General features: G+C 34.4%; 3 protein-coding genes across 3 annotated transcripts in view; all 3 read left to right on the plus strand.

Moving 5' to 3' along the window:
* The window catches only part of LOC11438694 (uncharacterized), a 101,746-nt gene that overhangs the window by 73,849 nt on the left and 7,764 nt on the right, over nucleotides 1-20,133 (plus strand). The gene's annotated exons all lie outside the window — the stretch shown is intronic.
* On the plus strand, nucleotides 13-616 carry LOC120579352 (uncharacterized). Its single transcript, XM_039831343.1, has 3 exons — nucleotides 13-239; nucleotides 324-425; nucleotides 507-616. Exons 1-3 carry the CDS (start codon nucleotides 111-113, stop codon nucleotides 597-599), a joined length of 324 nt encoding a protein of 107 aa, XP_039687277.1. The 5' UTR covers nucleotides 13-110; the 3' UTR covers nucleotides 600-616.
* LOC120579351 (uncharacterized) lies at nucleotides 1,261-2,324 on the plus strand. Its single transcript, XM_039831342.1, has 2 exons — nucleotides 1,261-1,381; nucleotides 1,499-2,324. Exons 1-2 carry the CDS (start codon nucleotides 1,327-1,329, stop codon nucleotides 1,996-1,998), a joined length of 555 nt encoding a protein of 184 aa, XP_039687276.1. The 5' UTR covers nucleotides 1,261-1,326; the 3' UTR covers nucleotides 1,999-2,324.

The following is a 20,133-nucleotide window of genomic DNA, read 5'->3' on the forward strand; positions in this document are numbered from 1 at the left end:
ATTAATGGTTTGATATCCGAAAATCGCGAGCACAAACTTGAACTTGAAAATGACGATTTAGAGTTAAAAGTGGACATTTGATTTGCTTTGATATAGATTACGAATTCTACATGGATTTGATGAACTCATTCAACGAGTTACATGATAAGTCCGAAGGCCACGATACTTGTAAGGAACATCCAAGTTCAAATATTACTGAAGTTCAAGCAGCATCAGAACACAAGTTGGTTTCTTCACAGGTATTCAAATGATTCAAGATAACCACATATGAATACAATCACCAATGCAATGTAATTGAAACAAACATTCTATTTTTTATGCAGAAAGAAATGGAACAAACACTAGAGACAGAGCATGAATTTGTTGAAAATGTTCCTCAACAAGACATGCCATCAGTAGCAACAATATTACCAACAAATTCGAAAGTAATTTGCGTATTCCTCTCCAAATATATACATATTCGTTATTAGTCTAGTAAAAGACTAATTCATATGTTCTTATTACAGGAGTTGATGGATGAACAACAAATGGAGCAACAACGTCCACTTGGAGAAACTGATGCTACCGTCAAACCTTCTCCAGAAAATAATGTAATATAGTACCACCTCATTGTGAATATAAAGCTAAAAAAGAAACATTAAAAATATGTTGCAACTAATTTACATTTTCTTGTTATGCAATCAGTTGGAGGGTTCAACGTCAGAAACAAAAGTCGCATCAACTTTGTCAACCATTTTAGAAACAGCAAAGAATGATCCACCTATACAATTAGTTTCTCCTAAACAAAAAGCATCTCCCTAATTTTTCTTGTATTCTTTTAATTTACACTTTTTCAATGCAGGAATTGAGTTATACTACAATCTCAAACATCCTTTTAATTTTAAGCAGGGTATCGAGATAAGTGTTGAAGAAGGAACTACATTAACTCGTGAAAAAACAATAACATCATCAACTCATTTAGTAAGTTCATCACCAACTTATAGTATGTAAAAGGGTCAGGCAATACGTATCGAAGCCTAATATATTTTATTTAAATTTTGGTTTTAAGCAAAATTGAAAATGTAAAGGCATCATTATGGTTTGATAACATCTCAACTATGTTGAAACCTGATCAAACCAACGATCTTCTGCAACACTCCAAAAACTTTATTGATAAGAAATGCCAAACCTATCAAAATTACCCCCATTGCACTGAAAGCCAATGCTGCCTACGTATATTGGAGATAATAATATCGTTTAATTTGTTTATAAATTTTTAGGTAGTTGGCGGCAAAATATGCCTACCCTCCTTTTCAATTGTCGGTACAAAGCCTGCTTCCACCAAAGATGTTGATATTGAAGACTGTCAGGAAACTAACTACTCATGAGTTTTATGATTCAGGTGAAGACTGCTAGTTGCTGTATATTTTTTACCTTCAAATTTTAAGGTTTCTTAAAGTAAATGATAATGCTTTCATGAGAGTAAGCTGAATATAATTAAATAAATGATCTCTTGTAGCAAAATTGATCGAGGAAGACCCATTTCATGCCCTTGAGACGCTTCTTACTGGAGTGCAAAGTTTCTCCATTAGAACATTACTTCAAGAATTGAAGACTTTGATGGACTCATCATCAGACCTTGACCATCTTGTATCTAACCAAGAGTCCAAATTAAAATTGATTTTTCTTTTCCATGCACTGAATCAGCATCAACGACTCTTACCTTCGAATGTGAAGGAGTTTGTTGAGAAAGTGCAGAATTTCTTCAATGACAACATTATCAGACATGCCACTTCTCAACAAGTATTCAGGAAGCACAACCAACTTCTTGATTCGAAAAATGATCTCATGAACAAGCTTTGGGATGCAAAGAGTACACAAACCCATATTGACAGTGAATCTTCAACTGCCATTGCTCGGATACATGAACTCTCATTACAAATTGATGATCTTGTGAAACAAAGAGATGATTTGAAGTCCGTAGTAAACAAATGTGTTGTTCAGAAGGTGAAATATTGAAGGTTGAATGCATTGAATGGGCACAGCAAAGTAAAGAGTTACTTTCTGCACTTGCATCAACAGAGATCGATGTGATAGAAGCTGAACGTACGAGGAATTTGGAAACAGAAGGCTTTGCTAATTTAAAATCTTCATTTCCTACAATTTAGGAAGAACTAGATATATACCCGCATACAAAAATAAGTTGGGGCGTCCTAATTATCGTTTTTGTTAATGCCGTTTTTTTTGTAGGCTTAGTGTTTCGCTGTTTTTTCCTTCACTTGATTTTAGGTAAGGTTTTTAATGAGGCAGTTGTATGACACTGTTATTCCCTTGTGTATTGATTGTCTTGGTCCCCAAGTCTGTATTCTTTTTTTAATCTTAATTTTAATAATATGATTGAAGTGCTCTAGATGACACAGGTGGAAGGATATATTTTAGGTGTTTATTTAAAAAAATATTTTAGATGTTACAATATTATAATAAAATTATATTTTTTTATTAGGATAATATATTAAACTAATAAAAAAATACTTTTTAATTAAATCTGGTTGAACCTTAAAACCTTGATCAATACCTACATCGGTTCAATGTTCGGTCCGGTTCCAATTACCTTGGATTGAAGGATAATATCTTGAACCATTCTATCTCTTTGTAAGAAACTCATTGATAGTAAAGTGGAGAGTTGTTCTCCCCTTCAAAAATAAGTTTTATTCTCTTTTTCTTCTCACCTTTTGAAGAGACTTAAAAAGGTTGTGGGGCCATACTTTTTTTAATCTCTTTTTCCTCTTTCATGGGTTTTTTTGTCATGCAACCTGGCAGTTATAGCTCACACATTTTAATAAATCTGGAGAAATGGGGTGTCCGGGATTTGAACCCCGACCCCTGCATATAATTTATAATGTCCTGGCCAACTCAACTAAATTCACGCAGACCCTCTTTCATGGTTTAACCAAACATCAGTTCTCTCACATTTTTCCTTCTCCCCCTTTTCTCTCCTAAAAAAAAACACGGTGTAAAATGAGAGAATAAGCTTCCACCTTTTTCTGTTTTTTTATACATTAAAATCAATCAAGGCACAAATCAATTTTTTTATACATCAAAATGAAAAAAATAAAAAAATAAAAAACATATATGTTTTCTTTCTGTTTTTTTAACCAATTGAAGAAAAAAAATCCTAAAATTAATCATTTATTTTCTCCATCTATGTTCGAAATAATGTGTATCATGGTGAACCACCAACTAAGTGGTGGATTCTAGGGTGAACCACCAACTAAGTGGTTCATGGTGAACCATGAATAAAAACCATCGGATTATGTTGTCCTACCAGATCTTACGATGTAGCCAACACATAATAATTTTTTCTTATTTCTTCAATCTCACTAACACGTATTCAACCACCACCATCAACTCCCAAATCACCATCTTCTAAGCACAGTTTTAAATCTTGATTTATTTTCTTTAGCAACCGTAAACTCATCTCAAATTCAAGCAATCACAATAATTTATTATTTGGCATAATCTTTGAAAATGTTGATTGAATATACATATAACATCACTTCACCCCTTGATTTAATCCAATCTTCGGAACACTTCTCACGTAAAGATTCATTAAAAGATATATTTATAGCATGATCCCTTTGTTTTCATCCATTCTAGCAATTGTTTGTTAGTTAAAAAAATGAAACTTCCATCTTTATAATTAAAACCGAGACAAATATGAGAGGAATAATCTTCAGATAGGATATGTGAGAACGGTAGTGGAGGTTTGTGGACAACAGTTTTCGGAGGTTTGTGGACAAGAGTTTTCGGGGCTGCAAACTTTGGTGCGTTCATGAACTAAATGGGAGGAAGAAAAAATAAATAGTTTATTAAATAAATAAATAAATAAGAAATGTGTGATCTACTGTATTATATCATATATGAACTTGATCAATCTAACGATTCTCTTGTTCCAAGTGGTCCACCGTGAGAGACTTAGTAGAGCCCTCACCCTAGAATTCACCTCTTTTTAGTTGATATTTTCTCTTAAGTCTATCTCAGTATGAATGCAACTAAATTTTAGACGCCCTTCAAGAGTTCTCATTATTTTTTATTTTTAATAAAAGATATTGAGAGTTCTTTTGATTCTCTCATTGTGACACTGAGTGGTCAATAACATTCATTTAGCACAACTGCAAATTGATCATCATAGACTTTGAACATATTTTTCAACCTATACACATTTGGTACAAGAGTTTAGTAGCTATAGCTACAATTTTAGCAAAACTACCATCACATGTGACCATCGAAAGCGTAGTGCCTACTATTTGCCTCCGGAGTAAAAGTTGAACCATGTCTAGGTCCTTGAACTACTACATGTACTCCAAATGAACATATACACAGTGGCGTTGTCAAGACCCTGGTTCAGGGGATGCAAACTTTTTTTTTGTTAACATTGACAGAGTGATAAATTCCACATAAAAATCCACACACAGAGGATATAAATGGTTAAATCATGCCTAAACTCGAATAACCACAAAGAATGTGAAGTTTAAAAATCTTGACATTGATGGTAAAATCAGGCTCTAATATATGAGTGTAAACATTTTTTTGTCAAGTTTTAATGACAAAAATTTCGCTTCTAAAAGTGAATAAGCGAAGAATCTGAGGTTCGAACCTCATACCTTGCATACTGCAATACCTCTATCAGCTGAGTTAAACTCATGTGACTGTGTAAACTTTTTAACATCAATTAATAATTATTATAATGTATATAAATTAAAACATATCCATGTGAGCTTAGCTCAGTTGGTAGAAATATTGCATTTTATATGCAGGGGTCGGGGTTTGAACCCCAGACACTCCAATTCTCCACAATTAAATTGTATGAGCTCTAGCCACTAAACTACTTGACCCACAAAAATTAAAAATTAAAACATACATATTTAAATTATGAAATTTTAGTATATGTTTATTAAATTAGATAGAACATTTTTTTAAAAGGAAAACTATCTAGTGTCGAATTTTAATTATATATGTTTGTCAAATTGTGATAACCTTAAATATAATCATTTGGCTTAATTGCACTTTTGGACCCCTATCTTTTTAAAAGTTGCGGTTATGGATTCCTAACTAATTTAAATACAAAACAACCCTCTATGTTTTGATTCTTTTGGCCCCCCAAGGCAAAAAAATAAATAAAATTTTTGACACGTGGCACCTCACTTAGGGTGCCACGTCAGAGTTGACCGAATCAACAATGGACTGGGGGTCCAAAACTGCCAAAAAATTAAAACTAGGGGGCTGTTTTGTATTTAAATTAGTTAGAGGTCCATAACCGCAACTTTTGGAAAGATAGGGGTCCAAAAGTGTAATTAAGCCTAATCATTTTTACAATTTTATAATAATAATTCAATAAAATGCGAATAATGCACATCTCACTGACACAATCCATTCGGTCAAATAAAATGTAATGCAAGGGAGTCATTTACACAGTTCAATGAGAGAGCAAAGACAGATGGTTCATAGTTAAATTTTCAGGGGATTCATTCAACAAAAAGTTAGAAAATTAGGTGCAACTATAAAATTTGAGGGGATGCAGCTGCATCCCCTAAGCCCAACATGGGTCCGCCACTGCATATACACGGCACTTTTATGCGAGAAAATGGTGAATTTTACAAAAGCCGATATAAGCTCTCATCGTGTTTGCTTTGTGAATGTCTCTGATTGCTTCATCTTCATCACCATACTACTTTTCTAGGTTCACCTTTTGGCAAATGAAGACAATAAGTTTGGATCAATGTAGTCTCAGAACCATCTTTCCTTTCGTAGACACACTTCAATGCATCATGGAACTGAACTAAGAGAGGAATATATTGTAAAGGGTCTTGAAACTATGGTTGCGTCTGAGAAGATTCACGTCTTTCAAGTCTACGTAGCCGCTCCTGTTCGTGGAGAACAACGACACTGGTTGTAATTCTACCTTGTCAAATACAATTTGCATATAATCCTAATTTTAAAATTGGAACAAGACAAAACAATGCTCAAATATTAAAGTCCAAACGGTACCGGTACGAGGAAAAACTAAGAGCACAAGACGAAAAAATGGGAGGAAACAAGTAATCACATGTTGCTTGTAATTTTAAGACTCGCAAGTGATGGACTGGAGGTTATTTTGGTAAAAAAAAAACCAACGATTTGAAAAGTGTTATGCTTGTAGAACTAAAATTTAAGTCGTAGGTGGTGCTAGTTGATCTTCACAGTGATGATCCTTCATCCGAGAGGGGATGTGTATCTACAAAGACACTCTAATGCTCAAGTTAGTGAGGTTTCGAGGAGCTTTTGAGGTGTATTCATAGAATAAGAACACATATCTAAACCCTATTTATCCCCTCGAAATCGTTGATGAGATGGACGGTTCAGAGAGGCTTCAGATGTTGGATCCAGTGTGATGCAGTTCTTTCTCGGTGTATGTAGACTGCAATATCGTGGGAATGCCTTATTGAGCATAAGTTTTGAAAAATTGAAAGGAGAATAAGAGACTAACTCACATAAAAAAACATGTTTGAATTGTACAATCTAGATGAATCCCGTCATAATTTCACAATCGGGACATGGGAAGTTTTATTAATTTAGAGGGCATTGCAGAATAAGGGGAGATTCACTTTGAATCGATGGAAAGTAACATAATCAAGTAGAATGGTATGAAATAGCTTAGTGTTTCAAAATGATGATGGAATAGAACATCATGACATCCATTCCATCACATTCCACTACTTTCCCCATTCCCTCCTCCAATTTGGGAGATATGGAATGAGATTCTAATTTAATTTAAAAATTATTAAAATACAATTTTATCCTTATTTGTTGTCTTCTACTCTTCACATTCATACTGTTGAGATTTGATTTCAAATTTGTGGTTTGGAATAACAGAGAAATCGTGACACGATTTTGTGATGCCGTGAGCTGGTTTGCAGGGTGCCAAATCGTGACACGATTGTGTGGAATCGTGACACGATTTTCAAACTTGCTGGTTAAGTTTTCAGGATAAGGTTGGTCGTATCTTGGGTCGTACGTATCAATCGTGACACGATTTTGTCCGCAGAAGACAGGTATTTAAGTGTTCTTGTGCAGATTTGGAAGAGAGTTGGAAGAGAGAGAAACTTGGATTACAAAGGAGGGAACTTTAGGGTTGAGTGTCTTTGTAGTGAGGATCTCTTGGGTTGGGAAACATTGTAAACACCTTGGGTAGTGAGATTTCACCATTGGAAGGATCAAAAGCTTCCTTTTGTGTCTTCTCTTTTAGGGTTGATATTGAGAGAGTGGGAAACACAAATGGGTAGAAATTAGGTCTTGTTCTTGTGTAAGCTTGCAAGCTTTTTTTCTTGTAACACTTTCATCATAGTGGATTGGAGAGCTGCTCTCTCCCCCAGATTAGGTCATATTGGACCGAACTGGGTCAACAATCTTTTGGTGTGTTTGTTCATTCTTTCTTGCTTATCTTTATTGCTTTGTATATGCTTGTGGTGTTGCTCTACACTAGACTAGGTCTATTTTTGTTGTTGTTGCTTGAAGACACTTTACACATAGATTACCACTTCCTTTTGCTCCATACATCTTTGTTTACATTGGTGTGAGTTTGTCCGAATTCACAACACATACCATCCGGCCGAGGCCTCCATTCAAAGTCATCTATCATCTATGTACATGCATAACAATGTCGTGTTAATGTAATGTAATGTAACTAACATTTTATAAAATATAACATTGCTTTTTATTTGCATAATAGTATTTTTATAAGGATAAAATTGGAAAAAAAAAAAAAAATTATAATCTGTTTTATTCTGTCTCCTTTCCAAACAATGAAAATTTTGTTTCGTCGTGTCATATAATATTCAAATGATGGAATATGTATATATTTACATTGCGATCTGCTCCATTAATCCAAATAGAACCTTAAGGTTTCATTGGAGGAATGCACGGCCCATATTGTTCCTAAGTGTAATTGAATTCTTTTATTTTTTTAATATGATTCTTTTATCTTAAATTTGATTCTCTCAATATTTTCTAAATAACAAATGTTGGTAGTTAATTGTTTAATTAATATTTTACTCGCATTCAAGTTTGAACTAAAACTTTCAAATGTGTATCCTTTTAACTCAAACCAATTCAATTATTTATTATTGATCCTCCGATCTATCTCTAGATTAACCAATTGAGCGAGAATTGACTAATCCAATGTATAACATCACTCTAAATTTTTTATAAGAAGTTTAACTTCAACATCTTTTAGACCTTCAGATTGACATATTTCTTTGTAGATGACTTTTTTACACTTCTAACAATTCAAATGTGTAGAATACATTTTTCATATTCTTTTACACTTCCAAATAAAAAAATCCTGATTTCTTTTTTGAAGTCTAGTAGTATAAGATGTAATACTTTATTAAAAAAATTTAGTATCTTTTTTTTTTTTGAGGGATAAAAAAATTTAGTATCTAATTTCAGAATTTTCGAGGATTTGTAAAATATAATTTTTCAGGTGTAAAATAGTAGAAAATTGTGCCTTGCTTGCTTAGCTATAGCTATCATGCATCATTCATCACTCAATGAATGTACTTTGCTTCATGTTGTAATTATGTTCCTTTCCAGTATACTTTACTTATTCGACCCCTTCTTCTTTTTCTTTCTTTAGACCATAAATAAATATGTCGCTACAACACAAATGAGTTGTAAGAAATCAAAAACAAACAAAAAAACTGTTATAGTCTCTCCTGCTTTTGGTTGGTGCAGAACCTCAATTTCAGATTGGATAAAGAGGAAGATTGAGTTGAAAGTGCAGGAAATAAGGTAAATTAATTTTCGTATTTTTTCTAGTTGAGCAGAGAAATTATTATTAATTAAAATGTCATGAACATTTTACCATTGTTTCAATTTCTTAAAGTTATAAGGTCAAACTTTTGTTGGTAGAATATATAGTCAGTTTTGTTCAATTTTTGTAATATTTATGATGAAATCACCAAACCGATGATCACAAGTTGGTTTGGTATGATTCAATCGGATTGACCATTTTATTAATTAAAATGTCATGGCAGATACTTATATTAATAACAAAAAATAATCCAATAAACCAAAGTATTCAAAATTGTCTAATGAGAATCTTTCGCAAATGAAATGTTTGCAATAAGTTATTGCAATTCGAGAGTTTACCTCAACTTGTTTTGTTTAGATAAACTCGATTTGAGAATTCGTACGAGTTTACCTAAAATTAAAATTAGGATTAATATGTCTTTATTCCCATGTAATTTGGATGAGTTCCGATTTACCCCCTGTAAAAAAAAAAATTTAGATTCCAACCCTGTAATTTAAGATTCTTTCGTTTTAGACTCTGAGGTCATCTAACTGGATAAAATTCTGATGTGGCATGCTGAATGACGCGCTGACTGTGCATATCTAATTATGTGGCACGCTGAGTGTATAATTAATTTTGTTTTAAGGGCACACGTGGCATCTTGCCTATTGTTTTAAAATAAAAAATGAAAAATCAATATAAAAGAAGTTATATTAATTTAAAAAATCTGAAAATTAATTTCTTAAAATAAAAAAACAAGAAAAAAAATCAGGAATTTTGATTTTACCAAGACATTTTTTTTAATAAAATTCTGGAATTCTTTTTACTAAGAAAAATATTTTCCAAAATTTTTATTTTTTGAATAAAAATGAAAATCAAACTTTTTAATTTCGAAACAAAAATCTGAACCTTTTCAAATTATATTTTCTAATTATTTTCGAAAATTCTGAAATACATTAAGTTCGAGAATTTTTCATTTTCGTAAAAAATAATTATTCTGAATTTTTTCATTTTCCAGAATTTTTCTAATATTTTAATTTCGAAAAAGTTTTTATAAAAATTCTGAAATTTTTGAAAAAAAAATATGAATTGTTTTTATGTTTTGAAAAAAAATCTGAATTTATTTTTAATTTTTTAAATTTAAAAAAAAAAATCTGATTTTTTTTTTCTGATTTTTTCAATTTTTTAAAAAATAATTTGAATTTTTTTCTATTTTTAAAAACAAAATTAATTATATAGTCAGCGCGCCACATCATCCAAAATTGCTGACTCAGCATGCCACATCATCATGTTTGTACAGTCAGATGACCTTAGGGTCTAAAACGAAAGAATCTTTAAATTAAAGGTTTATTTCGAAAGAATCTTCAAATTACAAGGTTGAAATCTAAACTTTTTTTTTTTACATGGGGTAGACCAGAACTCGCTTAAATTACAAGGAGGTAAAAACATATTAACCCTTAAAATTATGTAAAAATTTTTAGACTATTACTTTTTCCACCCTGCTTATTTCTAGCGCGCCCTATTTCTTTTTCTTCCAAAAATACCTCTGGTCCGGATAATATAATTTGAACTACTTTTGGATTGTATAATCCGAAACTTGTCGAGCCTTTTGGAGCTTGTAGCACCCTGAAGGATCTTGATGCTAAAATGCATTGGTTGGGTTCAGATTATTAAATCCAGACTGATTTTAGACATTTTCGGATTATATAATCAGAAATGTGACAAACACCCCGTAAAAAGTCAACATATGTGGTGTTTTGTTGAAACATGCATTTGGCGTGCATTAGATTGCTTCTAAACGACATAACAATGCATTTGACCATATGTTCAAACAAAAAATTTAATTTAAAACAACAATTAACAACACAAAATAATTTTCAAAACATAACATTAATAAAATATAAAAATAAAAAGCATTAAATGCTCTTTTGGTCCCTTAACTAAAAAAAAAAAGATTATTTGGGTACTTTAAGTTTTTTTTTAGTCTCGTTTTGGTCCCTTCTGTTAGGTTTCCGTTTGTTTTAATAAAAAAAACGTTAAGTGTGGACACGTGTCACCTTGTCGTTGGCTCATAGATTTTTTTTTTTTTTTACCTTTTTTTTTAGTATATGTTTAATTTTTTTTCCCAGAACCAATGACAAGATGACACGTATCACTTTCTCATTGGCTTTGAGATTTTTTTTTTTAAAAACTAATAATTCTTTTTTTGTAAAAAAAAAAAAAACTCAGAGCCAATGACAAGGTGACACGTGTCTAGGAGTTAACTTTTTTTTTTAAAACCCTAACGGAAACCTAACACAAGGGACCAAAATGAGACTAAAAAAAAACTTAAAAATACTCAAATAATCTTTTTTTAGTTAAGGGACCAAAGCGATACCAATTAAATAGTTAAGGGACCAAAAGAGCAATTATTATCCAAAAGCTACATCACCAAATATTCAAACATAACATGATAAAAAATAAAAATTATACAATGATTACACCCCTGCCACCAACATTACGCCTACAACGATAAACCTTTCCTGCATAAACCTCTCTCAAGACTTCCTCCAAATGACACCAATCCTCAGACCTTTCTGGCACCACACCACAGGACATAACTGCATATACATGGTCTCTGATACAACCCAACATTTCGCCTAGCTCCAAGAACCCATGCTCTCCATCCTCCTCAACAACAATCTCATCAAGGGCCTCCCGCTCTGGTGGTCTCGGCACCCGAACCTCCTGGTTTGGAAGAATCATGCGTGGATGAGAGACGAGATAAAACCATCTGATGTATCCCTCTTCCACCTCCACACCCTACAGTGCACGGTGACACAACTACTGAGGAGTCAGCGCATGATCAAGATGGTGCTGAAAGCGGTAGATGATATCCATTAAGGTCGTCTAGGGAGGTGCACTCTCATGTGGAAGTTTGAGGACAATCTGCACGTACCCAAACTAACGAAGCACCAGCTCCGGCAGATATCTCACCTTGCAGTCCCCGTATTTGAGTCATCCGGAGTAAAGGCTGACCCGCTCAAATGGATATTCCTGACGGTGCTCTCCATATGGGACAATGATAACGCCTGCCAGATCCAGCTGATCTAGATGCCCTCTGTACTCGTCCATAGCAGACAAACCCACCCGTGGTACGAACAACATGGCTCTTGGATGCTGACATTCCTGATATCCACCACACACACCCTTTTGGTCCATACCCCTGAAGTGCTGATACACTCAAGCCTGCACCAAAGAAAACCACATATAAATATACGAACAATCAACATTTACAGATGAAAAAACAAACATAATTATTTATTTATACCGGCAGCAAAGTCAAGTATCCTGACATATGCTTGGCGTTGTAATGGGAAGCATTGTTAAGCTCTCTATACAAGTTTGAAAGTGCAGCAACTCCCCATGAATAACCAACAACAAGCTCCAGATCTCTAAAGTACCTGAGATATGCAACATCCACATAAGAGGCGCTCTTGTCAGTGAAGAGCGTGATCCCCACAAAGTACATCAACTATATGCAGAGAGCATGCGCCCGCAACTTCCGCACCTCCTCCATATTACCCTCGTTTTCAGCCTCCAACTGTTGAAAAATACGCTCCTTGAAAATCCACCTCAAGTAGCTAAAATATGCATGTGCACCTTTGGTGCCAGTCACCTCCTTCAATGTATCTCCCTGATCAACCCCTAAATGCTCAATCATCATCTCTACAACATCGTCCCTTGTCATACCCTCGTGGGACAACAACATGCCATCAATGGGGAGATCCAGCAAACATGACACATCATCAAGTGTCACCGTCATCTCCGTAAATGGAAGATGGAAGCTCGAAGTCTTCTCGTTCCATCTCTCCTCAAATGTAGAACACAGGCCGTGGTCAAGATGACTGTAGCTGGTTGATGTCGTAAACTCGCAAGTGCACAGTTTACCGAAGTAGTAAAAAGAGTTATCGTTCCGACAAGGAGTTGTGTATTTGATTTACTTTTCAAACAATGATTAGCTGAAAGTTTTAAAGGTTAAAAGTTGGGAATTTTGTTGATTGAAAATTAATAATGATAAAAGCGCCTTGGGATCATTGGTTCATATTGATAACAAATCTTTCACAAACCAAACCCTAAAGACAAGTTTCTCTTTGGTTTTTCATATCTCCTTTTGGTCTCAATGAATGTATTTCAATAGCAACCACGCTTATTCTTATGGTTGATTGTTATTGAAACCCTTTAAGAACGAAACTTTAAGGTCTCAAGGTTTACTAGACTATTCTCATGTTTCGTAATCCTTGTCTAATTTCATTTGTTCCAATATCAAACTTCATCTTTCGATCTTTCGCTTGATATTTGAGATGATGAAATAACAAGTACTCCCTCCGTTCAAAGTTCAATGCAACATTAAATGTTGTTTTACCAATATTGTCCTTAGTTATTTATTGCCGAGAGAGAAATATATGAAATGAAATATTAAATGAATAAGGTCATTATAGTAAAAGTATAGCTTATTGCATCAAAAGTAGTATCAATTGTTGATTGTATTGGGTTGTGTAAAATGTCAAAATGTGACAATTAAAAAGGAACAGAGGTAATATTAAACTTCACCTTTCGGTCCTTCGATTAATACTTGTTATTCCGTTGGAAAAACGATGAAATTAGATTAGAAAATAGATTTACATAAAATTAGGGTTCTAGGCTTGGTTTGATAGGAATTAGGTCATTAGACTCATCCAACAATCCCAATACAAAGAAATCTACTCACTCATGCTCATCGTAGACATAGAGAAGAAGAAGAAGAAGAACATGAAAGTAAATAACAAGAAAATAAATAAGAAAAATAAGAACTTTTATTGATGGAAATAATTGTCACATAAAATTCCCAAGAACAAAAGATGAAGAGATATGTCTGGTGGCTACTCTATTTATAGCCTAAAGCTAGCTTAAGCCCTAAGAAAATGAATAAGAATTACAAAGCAAGCAACCCATGGCTTTTAGGTTTGAAAATAACTGAAAATATCATCCTGGAACCTTGGCACGACCGTGCCAGCCTTGTAAGCAAAAACAGGAAAAGGGAGATGCAGTATCGAGCACGGCCGTGCCGCCACAAGCACGAGCCATGCCAAGCTCTTTGGAAATTAACAATCCTTTGAACACTTGGAGGCACGACCACACCATTGTTAGGCACGGCCATGCCTGATATTTTTCCACAAGATCTTTATATTTTTGTCTCCAATCATGCTCTAGATCCTTTAATCCTTTAATCATGCTCCAAAACCTTTTCTTTTGCTCCAAGACTAAATCTTTCAACATATTTGTTCCTGAAATTAAATAACAAACAATTGAAGTAAAATAGTTCTAGAAAGTAAATAAAAACACATAAAATCTAAATAAAATAAACGAAAATAAACACTTAAAAACACTAATTATTGACTTATCACTGGTATTCTGAAGCCAAGAAAGACCGGTGGCACTCAGTCCATCACGTCGCCACCGTGCTTCCATTATAGTCTTGTTCTCTTCATCATGTATCACATCAATCTTCTTCCCATTTTTGATGCATTTTACATTGCCTCACCACTACAAAAAATAAAAACCAAACATTAACATCAGTGTCACAATAATTAGAAAAAATACATTATAAAAATTAACAACATTTTACAAACATTAAAGTATCACACTAATAGGTACCTCACCATCAGTCGTCGCCCTCGCCACTTGAACATGGTACCTCGTCAGCGAAGTAGTGTCGTGTCGGCCACCAGGATAGTCATCAAGAGGCTCAGACTCTGGCTCCGGCACACGCTTCCTCTGGCGCTGCTGCTGCTGGTCGTCATCATCATCACCCATTTCCTCCTCAGCCTCAACATCATCCTCCACCTGATGCTCCATGTCCATGTCCATCTGATTGTACTTTGGCTCAGCCTGATGCTGAGGCTCGTCGTCAGCATTAGCACGGCGTGCGCTGCCACCCCTACGCCTGGGAACTAGACCCTTCGCCTTCTGTCGACACTCTCTTGTAACGGAAGCTTGCATAGCTAAGTTGTCACCCCTTCTGCGATCAACATGATCCATACCTGTAACATGCATAATAGGGTAACACACAACCAACATAAAATGCAAAACACAAGAAAAAAATAACACTGGTACAGTTTGGATTTTAAAACCCGAACAACTTCATTGTTTATAAAAAAAAAAAAAAATCGATCTAATTAACTTGCATGCATAAGGAATCAATACTAACCTTCACTTTGATGTTTGTTAAATCTTCGAATGTGATGATTTTGAGCAAAAAAAAAAACAACAACTTTGGACAAATTTGTGTGGTTTGGATTTTGGGATAAGGGAGAGAGAAAGTGAAAATGTGAAAATGTAAAACTGTAACTTTGGGGAGGGGTATTTTTCTTATGGGTTATGCTAATTGGTGCTCCCGGGGCACTAGTTAAGCACACCATAAATGGAAAGCATTACTAAAAAAGGAAACTTTTTATGGATTAATTACATAATTTTCACTACATTAATTACTATAAAATTTCTTTTTTAGTATCCTTAACCAGTGCCCCGGGGGCATCGGTTAACATTTCCCACCGGTTAGCATAACCCATGAAATTATCCAAAATCTCCGGCGTTGGAATCGGTTTTGAGAGAAAGCTAAGAAGGTTAGGGTTTCAATTTGGAAAACGTTGATGAAGGAGAAGAGAAGAGCAATGTTGTGTTGTATGTTTTTTAGAAGAAGAAAAGAAGCGTCGCGCGTTCATAACACTGTGCTATTGGGATGGGCTTTAAAAATGAATTGGATTTTAATTGAAAACCGGCCCAAAAAAAAAAACTGTTTTTTTTAAGGTAAACTCGCAAACTAGGACGAGTTTACCCAATTTTAAGCCGTACTAAATCGGTCAACTCTTTGATTTTACCAAAAAACGAGTTTTCGTCCGAGTTTACATGATTTTGGTTCCTAAACACGTAAACTCGGGCGAGTTTACGTTTTAACACTCGATTGCAAAACCTTTGGTTTGCACTATCTAGACTCATCATATTATCCAAAAACACTGTTCCTATATTTATTGGTTGCAATATCTTTAAATATTCTTGTGATGCTAGGTACTGCAGATTGGAGAAAGGTGAGGAAGCTAGTTCATGAGACTTAAGTATGCGGTGAATGTGGCGAAAATACTGTGTTGGAAAGATCAGGTAAATAACAATCTCATTTTGCTTGATCATTCATTCATATACAGTTTGCTGGCCATGGATTACTGCACACTTTCAAAGATAAAAGTAACTTTTCTAAAATTGTTGTACCAAAATTAAACCTCCAAAGTATATTTCTACAGAAGAGTTGTAGTCAACACTACCTTATTTATGATATTGATGCTGCTAGATACTGCATATTGGAGAATTGTTCATACAGCTTGAACATTTGCTGAAAGTGCTGGAGATAAGGTAACAAACAATCATATTTTAACAATTTTCAGGGACCAAGTTTACAAGGGTTTAGATTTCTTAAGAGTATTACAAGGGTTTGTAAATCAACTTGAGTTTTATGCTTTGTATATTATCTTTTAGAGAAACCAACTCGAGTTGACAAGGATAGGATCAAACACAGTTTATCTATAAGAATTTTTTTGCTTTTCAAACTGAAGCTTAAACCTTGAAGCCTGATTCCAAGTCAAAATCTTAAAAAATATCATAAGCAGTCAATTTAATCATGTGGTTATCTAATTTCAAGCATTAACAAATGGGAAATAACAGTGGATTGATACTGACTTAAGTTACAAAAACCTCAATATTTTAGAAAGCCACTAAATTGATTAGATAAAAAAGTTTGATATCCACTATGAAACATTGATTACTTAATAAGTTGCAACTATGCAACATGGCAAAACTATATAATGCCAAACCCCAACAATTTTGTATTATTGCCCCTGCAGCTTTTATTTGCTGCAGAACATGGACCGCAGTAAACAGTACTCCTAAATTCTAGCTTTTGCCTTCTACCTATAAAGGAAAAGATTGTTCAAAATTATGAGCTGACAACAGTAATAGCATATAGGTAGAAAACAATCTAATGGTATTTTTTCTCAGATTTTCTATCGGTATATGATTTCCATTTTCGGTCTTCAGTCCACTTTTCTGCATGATGATTTTTTCATAACTTGTGTATCGTTTTCAAAGATAAATTAGGTATTTAGAGATTGGCTTAAAGGATCTTTAACTTTAATATTGGATGGACTCCCTGTTTGAACTTTCTCAAATATTTGTTTGAACGTGTTAAAAAAAAATTCTTCGACGACAAATGTGTCATCATTTTTCAAATAAAAAGACTCTGAATGAAGAAAATCTTTCTACACAAAAATCATTTGATGAAAAGCGTGTCATCAAGCATCATTTATCGACCATTTTATTTTTCAATACACACAAACACATGCCTAACTTTGATCTACTAAAATTTATTTAGATGGCGAGTTTTTTGACTGATTTGGCGAAGCCTTATGTGGAGAAATTGATAAATGGAGCAATCACAGGGTCAAGTTATATATGTTGCCTCACGTGCATTGCTAAGGATTTTGAAGAACAAAGAGCTAGACTAGAAATAGAAAGGACAACTGTTAAGCAACGTGTTGATGTGGCAACAAGAAGAGTAGAGGATGTTCAAGCTAATGTTCTTTTCTGGGAAAAAGAAGCTGATGAGCTCATTCAAGAAGACACCAAAACAAAACAAAAATGTCTTTTTGGATTTTGTCCCCATATCATATGGCGATATAAAAGGGGAAAAGAACTGACAAATAAGAAGGAGCAAATTAAAAGATTGATTGAAACTGGAAAGGAACTTTCAATTGGACTCCCTGCTCCTCTTCCAGGTGTTGAACGTCATTCATCCCAACACTATATTACATTTAAAAGTAGGGAATCCCAATACAAAGAGCTTTTGGAAGCATTGAAAGATGACAACAATTATGTAATCGGGTTGATAGGGATGGGGGGCACAGGAAAAACTAGAATGGCCATAGAAGTGGGTAAGGAACTTATGGAATCCAAACAATTTGCATGCGTCATTGATACGACAATGTCAACATCCGTTGATATTAGAAAGATTCAAAATGATATTGCTGGACCCCTGGATGTGAAATTCGATGACTGTACTGAATCAGACCGACCTAGAAAACTATGGAAGAGATTAACCAATGGTGAGAAGATTCTTATAATACTGGATGATGTGTGGGGAGATATCAATTTTGTTGAAATAGGGATTCCACAAAGTGGCAATCACAAAGGCTGTAGAATTCTTGTAACCACACGCAGTCTCTTAGTGTGCAACACATTAAGATGCAATAAGACAGTCCAACTGGAGGTCTTATCTGTTGAGGAGGCATGGACCATGTTCCAAAGGTATTCTGAAATTTCAACTAAAAGTTTGCTCGACAAGGGCCGTAATATTTCAAATGAATGCAAAGGGCTACCAGTTGCAATTGTTGCTATAGCCAGTAGTTTGAAGGGAGAACATCGTCTAGAAGTGTGGGATGCAACCTTAAATTCCCTGCAGATGCATGATGTTGAGGATGATCTCATTAAAGTTTATAAATGCTTGCAAGTTAGCTATGACAATATGAAGAATGAGAAGGCCAAGAAACTATTCCTCTTGTGTTCTGTATTTCGTGACGATGAAAAAATTCATACCGAAAGGTTAACCAGACTTGGCATCGGAGGAGGCCTTTTTGGGGAAGATTATGTCAGCTACAAAGATGCTCGAAGTCAAGTTATTATATCCATAAAGAAACTCCTAGATTCTTATTTATTTTTGGAGGCCGATGGAAGCAGAGTGAAAATGCATGACTTGGTTCGTGATGCGGCTCAATGGATAGCGAACACAGAGATTCAAACAGTGAAGTTGTATGATAAAAATCAAAAGGCAATGGTTGAAAGGAATATGAATATTAAATATTTGTTTTGTGAAGGAAAGCTTAAGGATGTGTTTTCCTTTAAGCTAGGTGGTTCCAAGCTTGAGATTCTAATTGTCAATATGCATAAGGATGAAGACTACCAATATGTGAAAAATGAAGTCCCAAATTCCTTCTTTGAAAATAGTATGAGCCTTCGAGTTTTTCTTTTAATCTCTGTTCAATATCTTGAGCTAACTGTATCATTACCTCAGTTCCGCATTCCTTTGTTGAGGAATATTCGATCTCTTCTCTTTGTGCAAGTCGATTTGGGTGACATCTCTATTTTAGGAAACCTGCAAAGCCTTGAGACATTTGATTTGGATGGCTGTAAAATTGATGAATTGCCTCATGGAATCACAAAACTAGAGAAATTTCGATTGTTGAAATTGGAATATTGTGAAATTGCAAGGAATAATCCTTTTGAAGTGATTGAAGGATGCTCATCACTTGAAGAGTTGTATTTCACAGGTAGCTTTAATAATTTTTGCAGAGAAATAACTTTCCCGAAATTTCAAAGGTTTGATATTGGCGAGTGTGTGTCAATTAATGAATCATTATCAAAGTGTTTTTGTGTTGTATACAAATATGATGTTTTCCTATCTAAAACAACACTCAAGGACTGTATGCAAGAAGCAGAGGTTCTTAAGATAAATAGAATGGAGGGGGGAGGGAGAAATATCATACCTGAGATGATTCCTATGGGTCATGGTATGAATGATCTAGTTGAGCTTGATTTGAGATCCATTTCACAATTACAATGCCTCATTGACACTAAGCATACTGGAAAAGTCTTCTCCAAGTTGGTTGTGCTAGAACTTTGGAACCTAGATAATTTGGAAGAATTATGCAATGGTCCTCTTTCCTTTGACTCTCTGAACAGTTTAGAGAAGCTGTACATCATCAATTGTAAACATTTGAAAAGCTTATTTAAGTGCAAACTAAACCTATTCAATCTAAAGAGCGTGTTGCTGGAAGGATGCCCGATGTTGATCTCCCTATTTCAACTGTCAACTGCTGTTAGCCTAGTGTTGTTGGAGAGATTGGTAATAAAGGACTGTGAGGGTCTTGAAAACATAATAATTGATGAAAGAAAAGGGAAGGAATCAAGAGGTGAAATTATTAATGATAATGAAAGCACAAGTCAAGGCTCAATATTTCAGAAACTGGAGTTTCTTGGTATTTATAATTGTCCAAGAATTGAATCAATACTTCCGTTTCTCTATGCTCATGATCTTCCAGCACTAGAATCCATCAGAATTGAAAGTTGTGATAAGCTGAAATACATATTTGGCAAAGATGTCAAACTTGGTTCCCTCAGAGAAATTGATCTTGATGATTTACCAAATATGATTGACATATTCCCAGAATGTAATCGTACAATGTCTTTGTCCATTAAGAAGA

The sequence above is a fragment of the Medicago truncatula genome, chromosome 3 (genome assembly GCF_003473485.1).
Source record: "Medicago truncatula cultivar Jemalong A17 chromosome 3, MtrunA17r5.0-ANR, whole genome shotgun sequence".
NCBI lineage: Eukaryota > Viridiplantae > Streptophyta > Magnoliopsida > Fabales > Fabaceae > Medicago > Medicago truncatula.

Bases quoted from the DNA above. Each gene is read 5' to 3' on its own strand.
- LOC120579352 (XM_039831343.1), top strand. From the start codon at position 111: ATGGATTTGATGAACTCATTCAACGAGTTACATGATAAGTCCGAAGGC. The intron at 240-323 runs GTATTCAAATGA...TTTTTTATGCAG, and splicing joins ACAAGTTGGTTTCTTCACAG to AAAGAAATGGAACAAACACT. The intron at 426-506 runs GTAATTTGCGTA...TTCTTATTACAG, and splicing joins TATTACCAACAAATTCGAAA to GAGTTGATGGATGAACAACA.
- LOC120579351 (XM_039831342.1), top strand. From the start codon at position 1,327: ATGTTGATATTGAAGACTGTCAGGAAACTAACTACTCATGAGTTTTAT. The intron at 1,382-1,498 runs GTGAAGACTGCT...GATCTCTTGTAG, and splicing joins TCATGAGTTTTATGATTCAG to CAAAATTGATCGAGGAAGAC.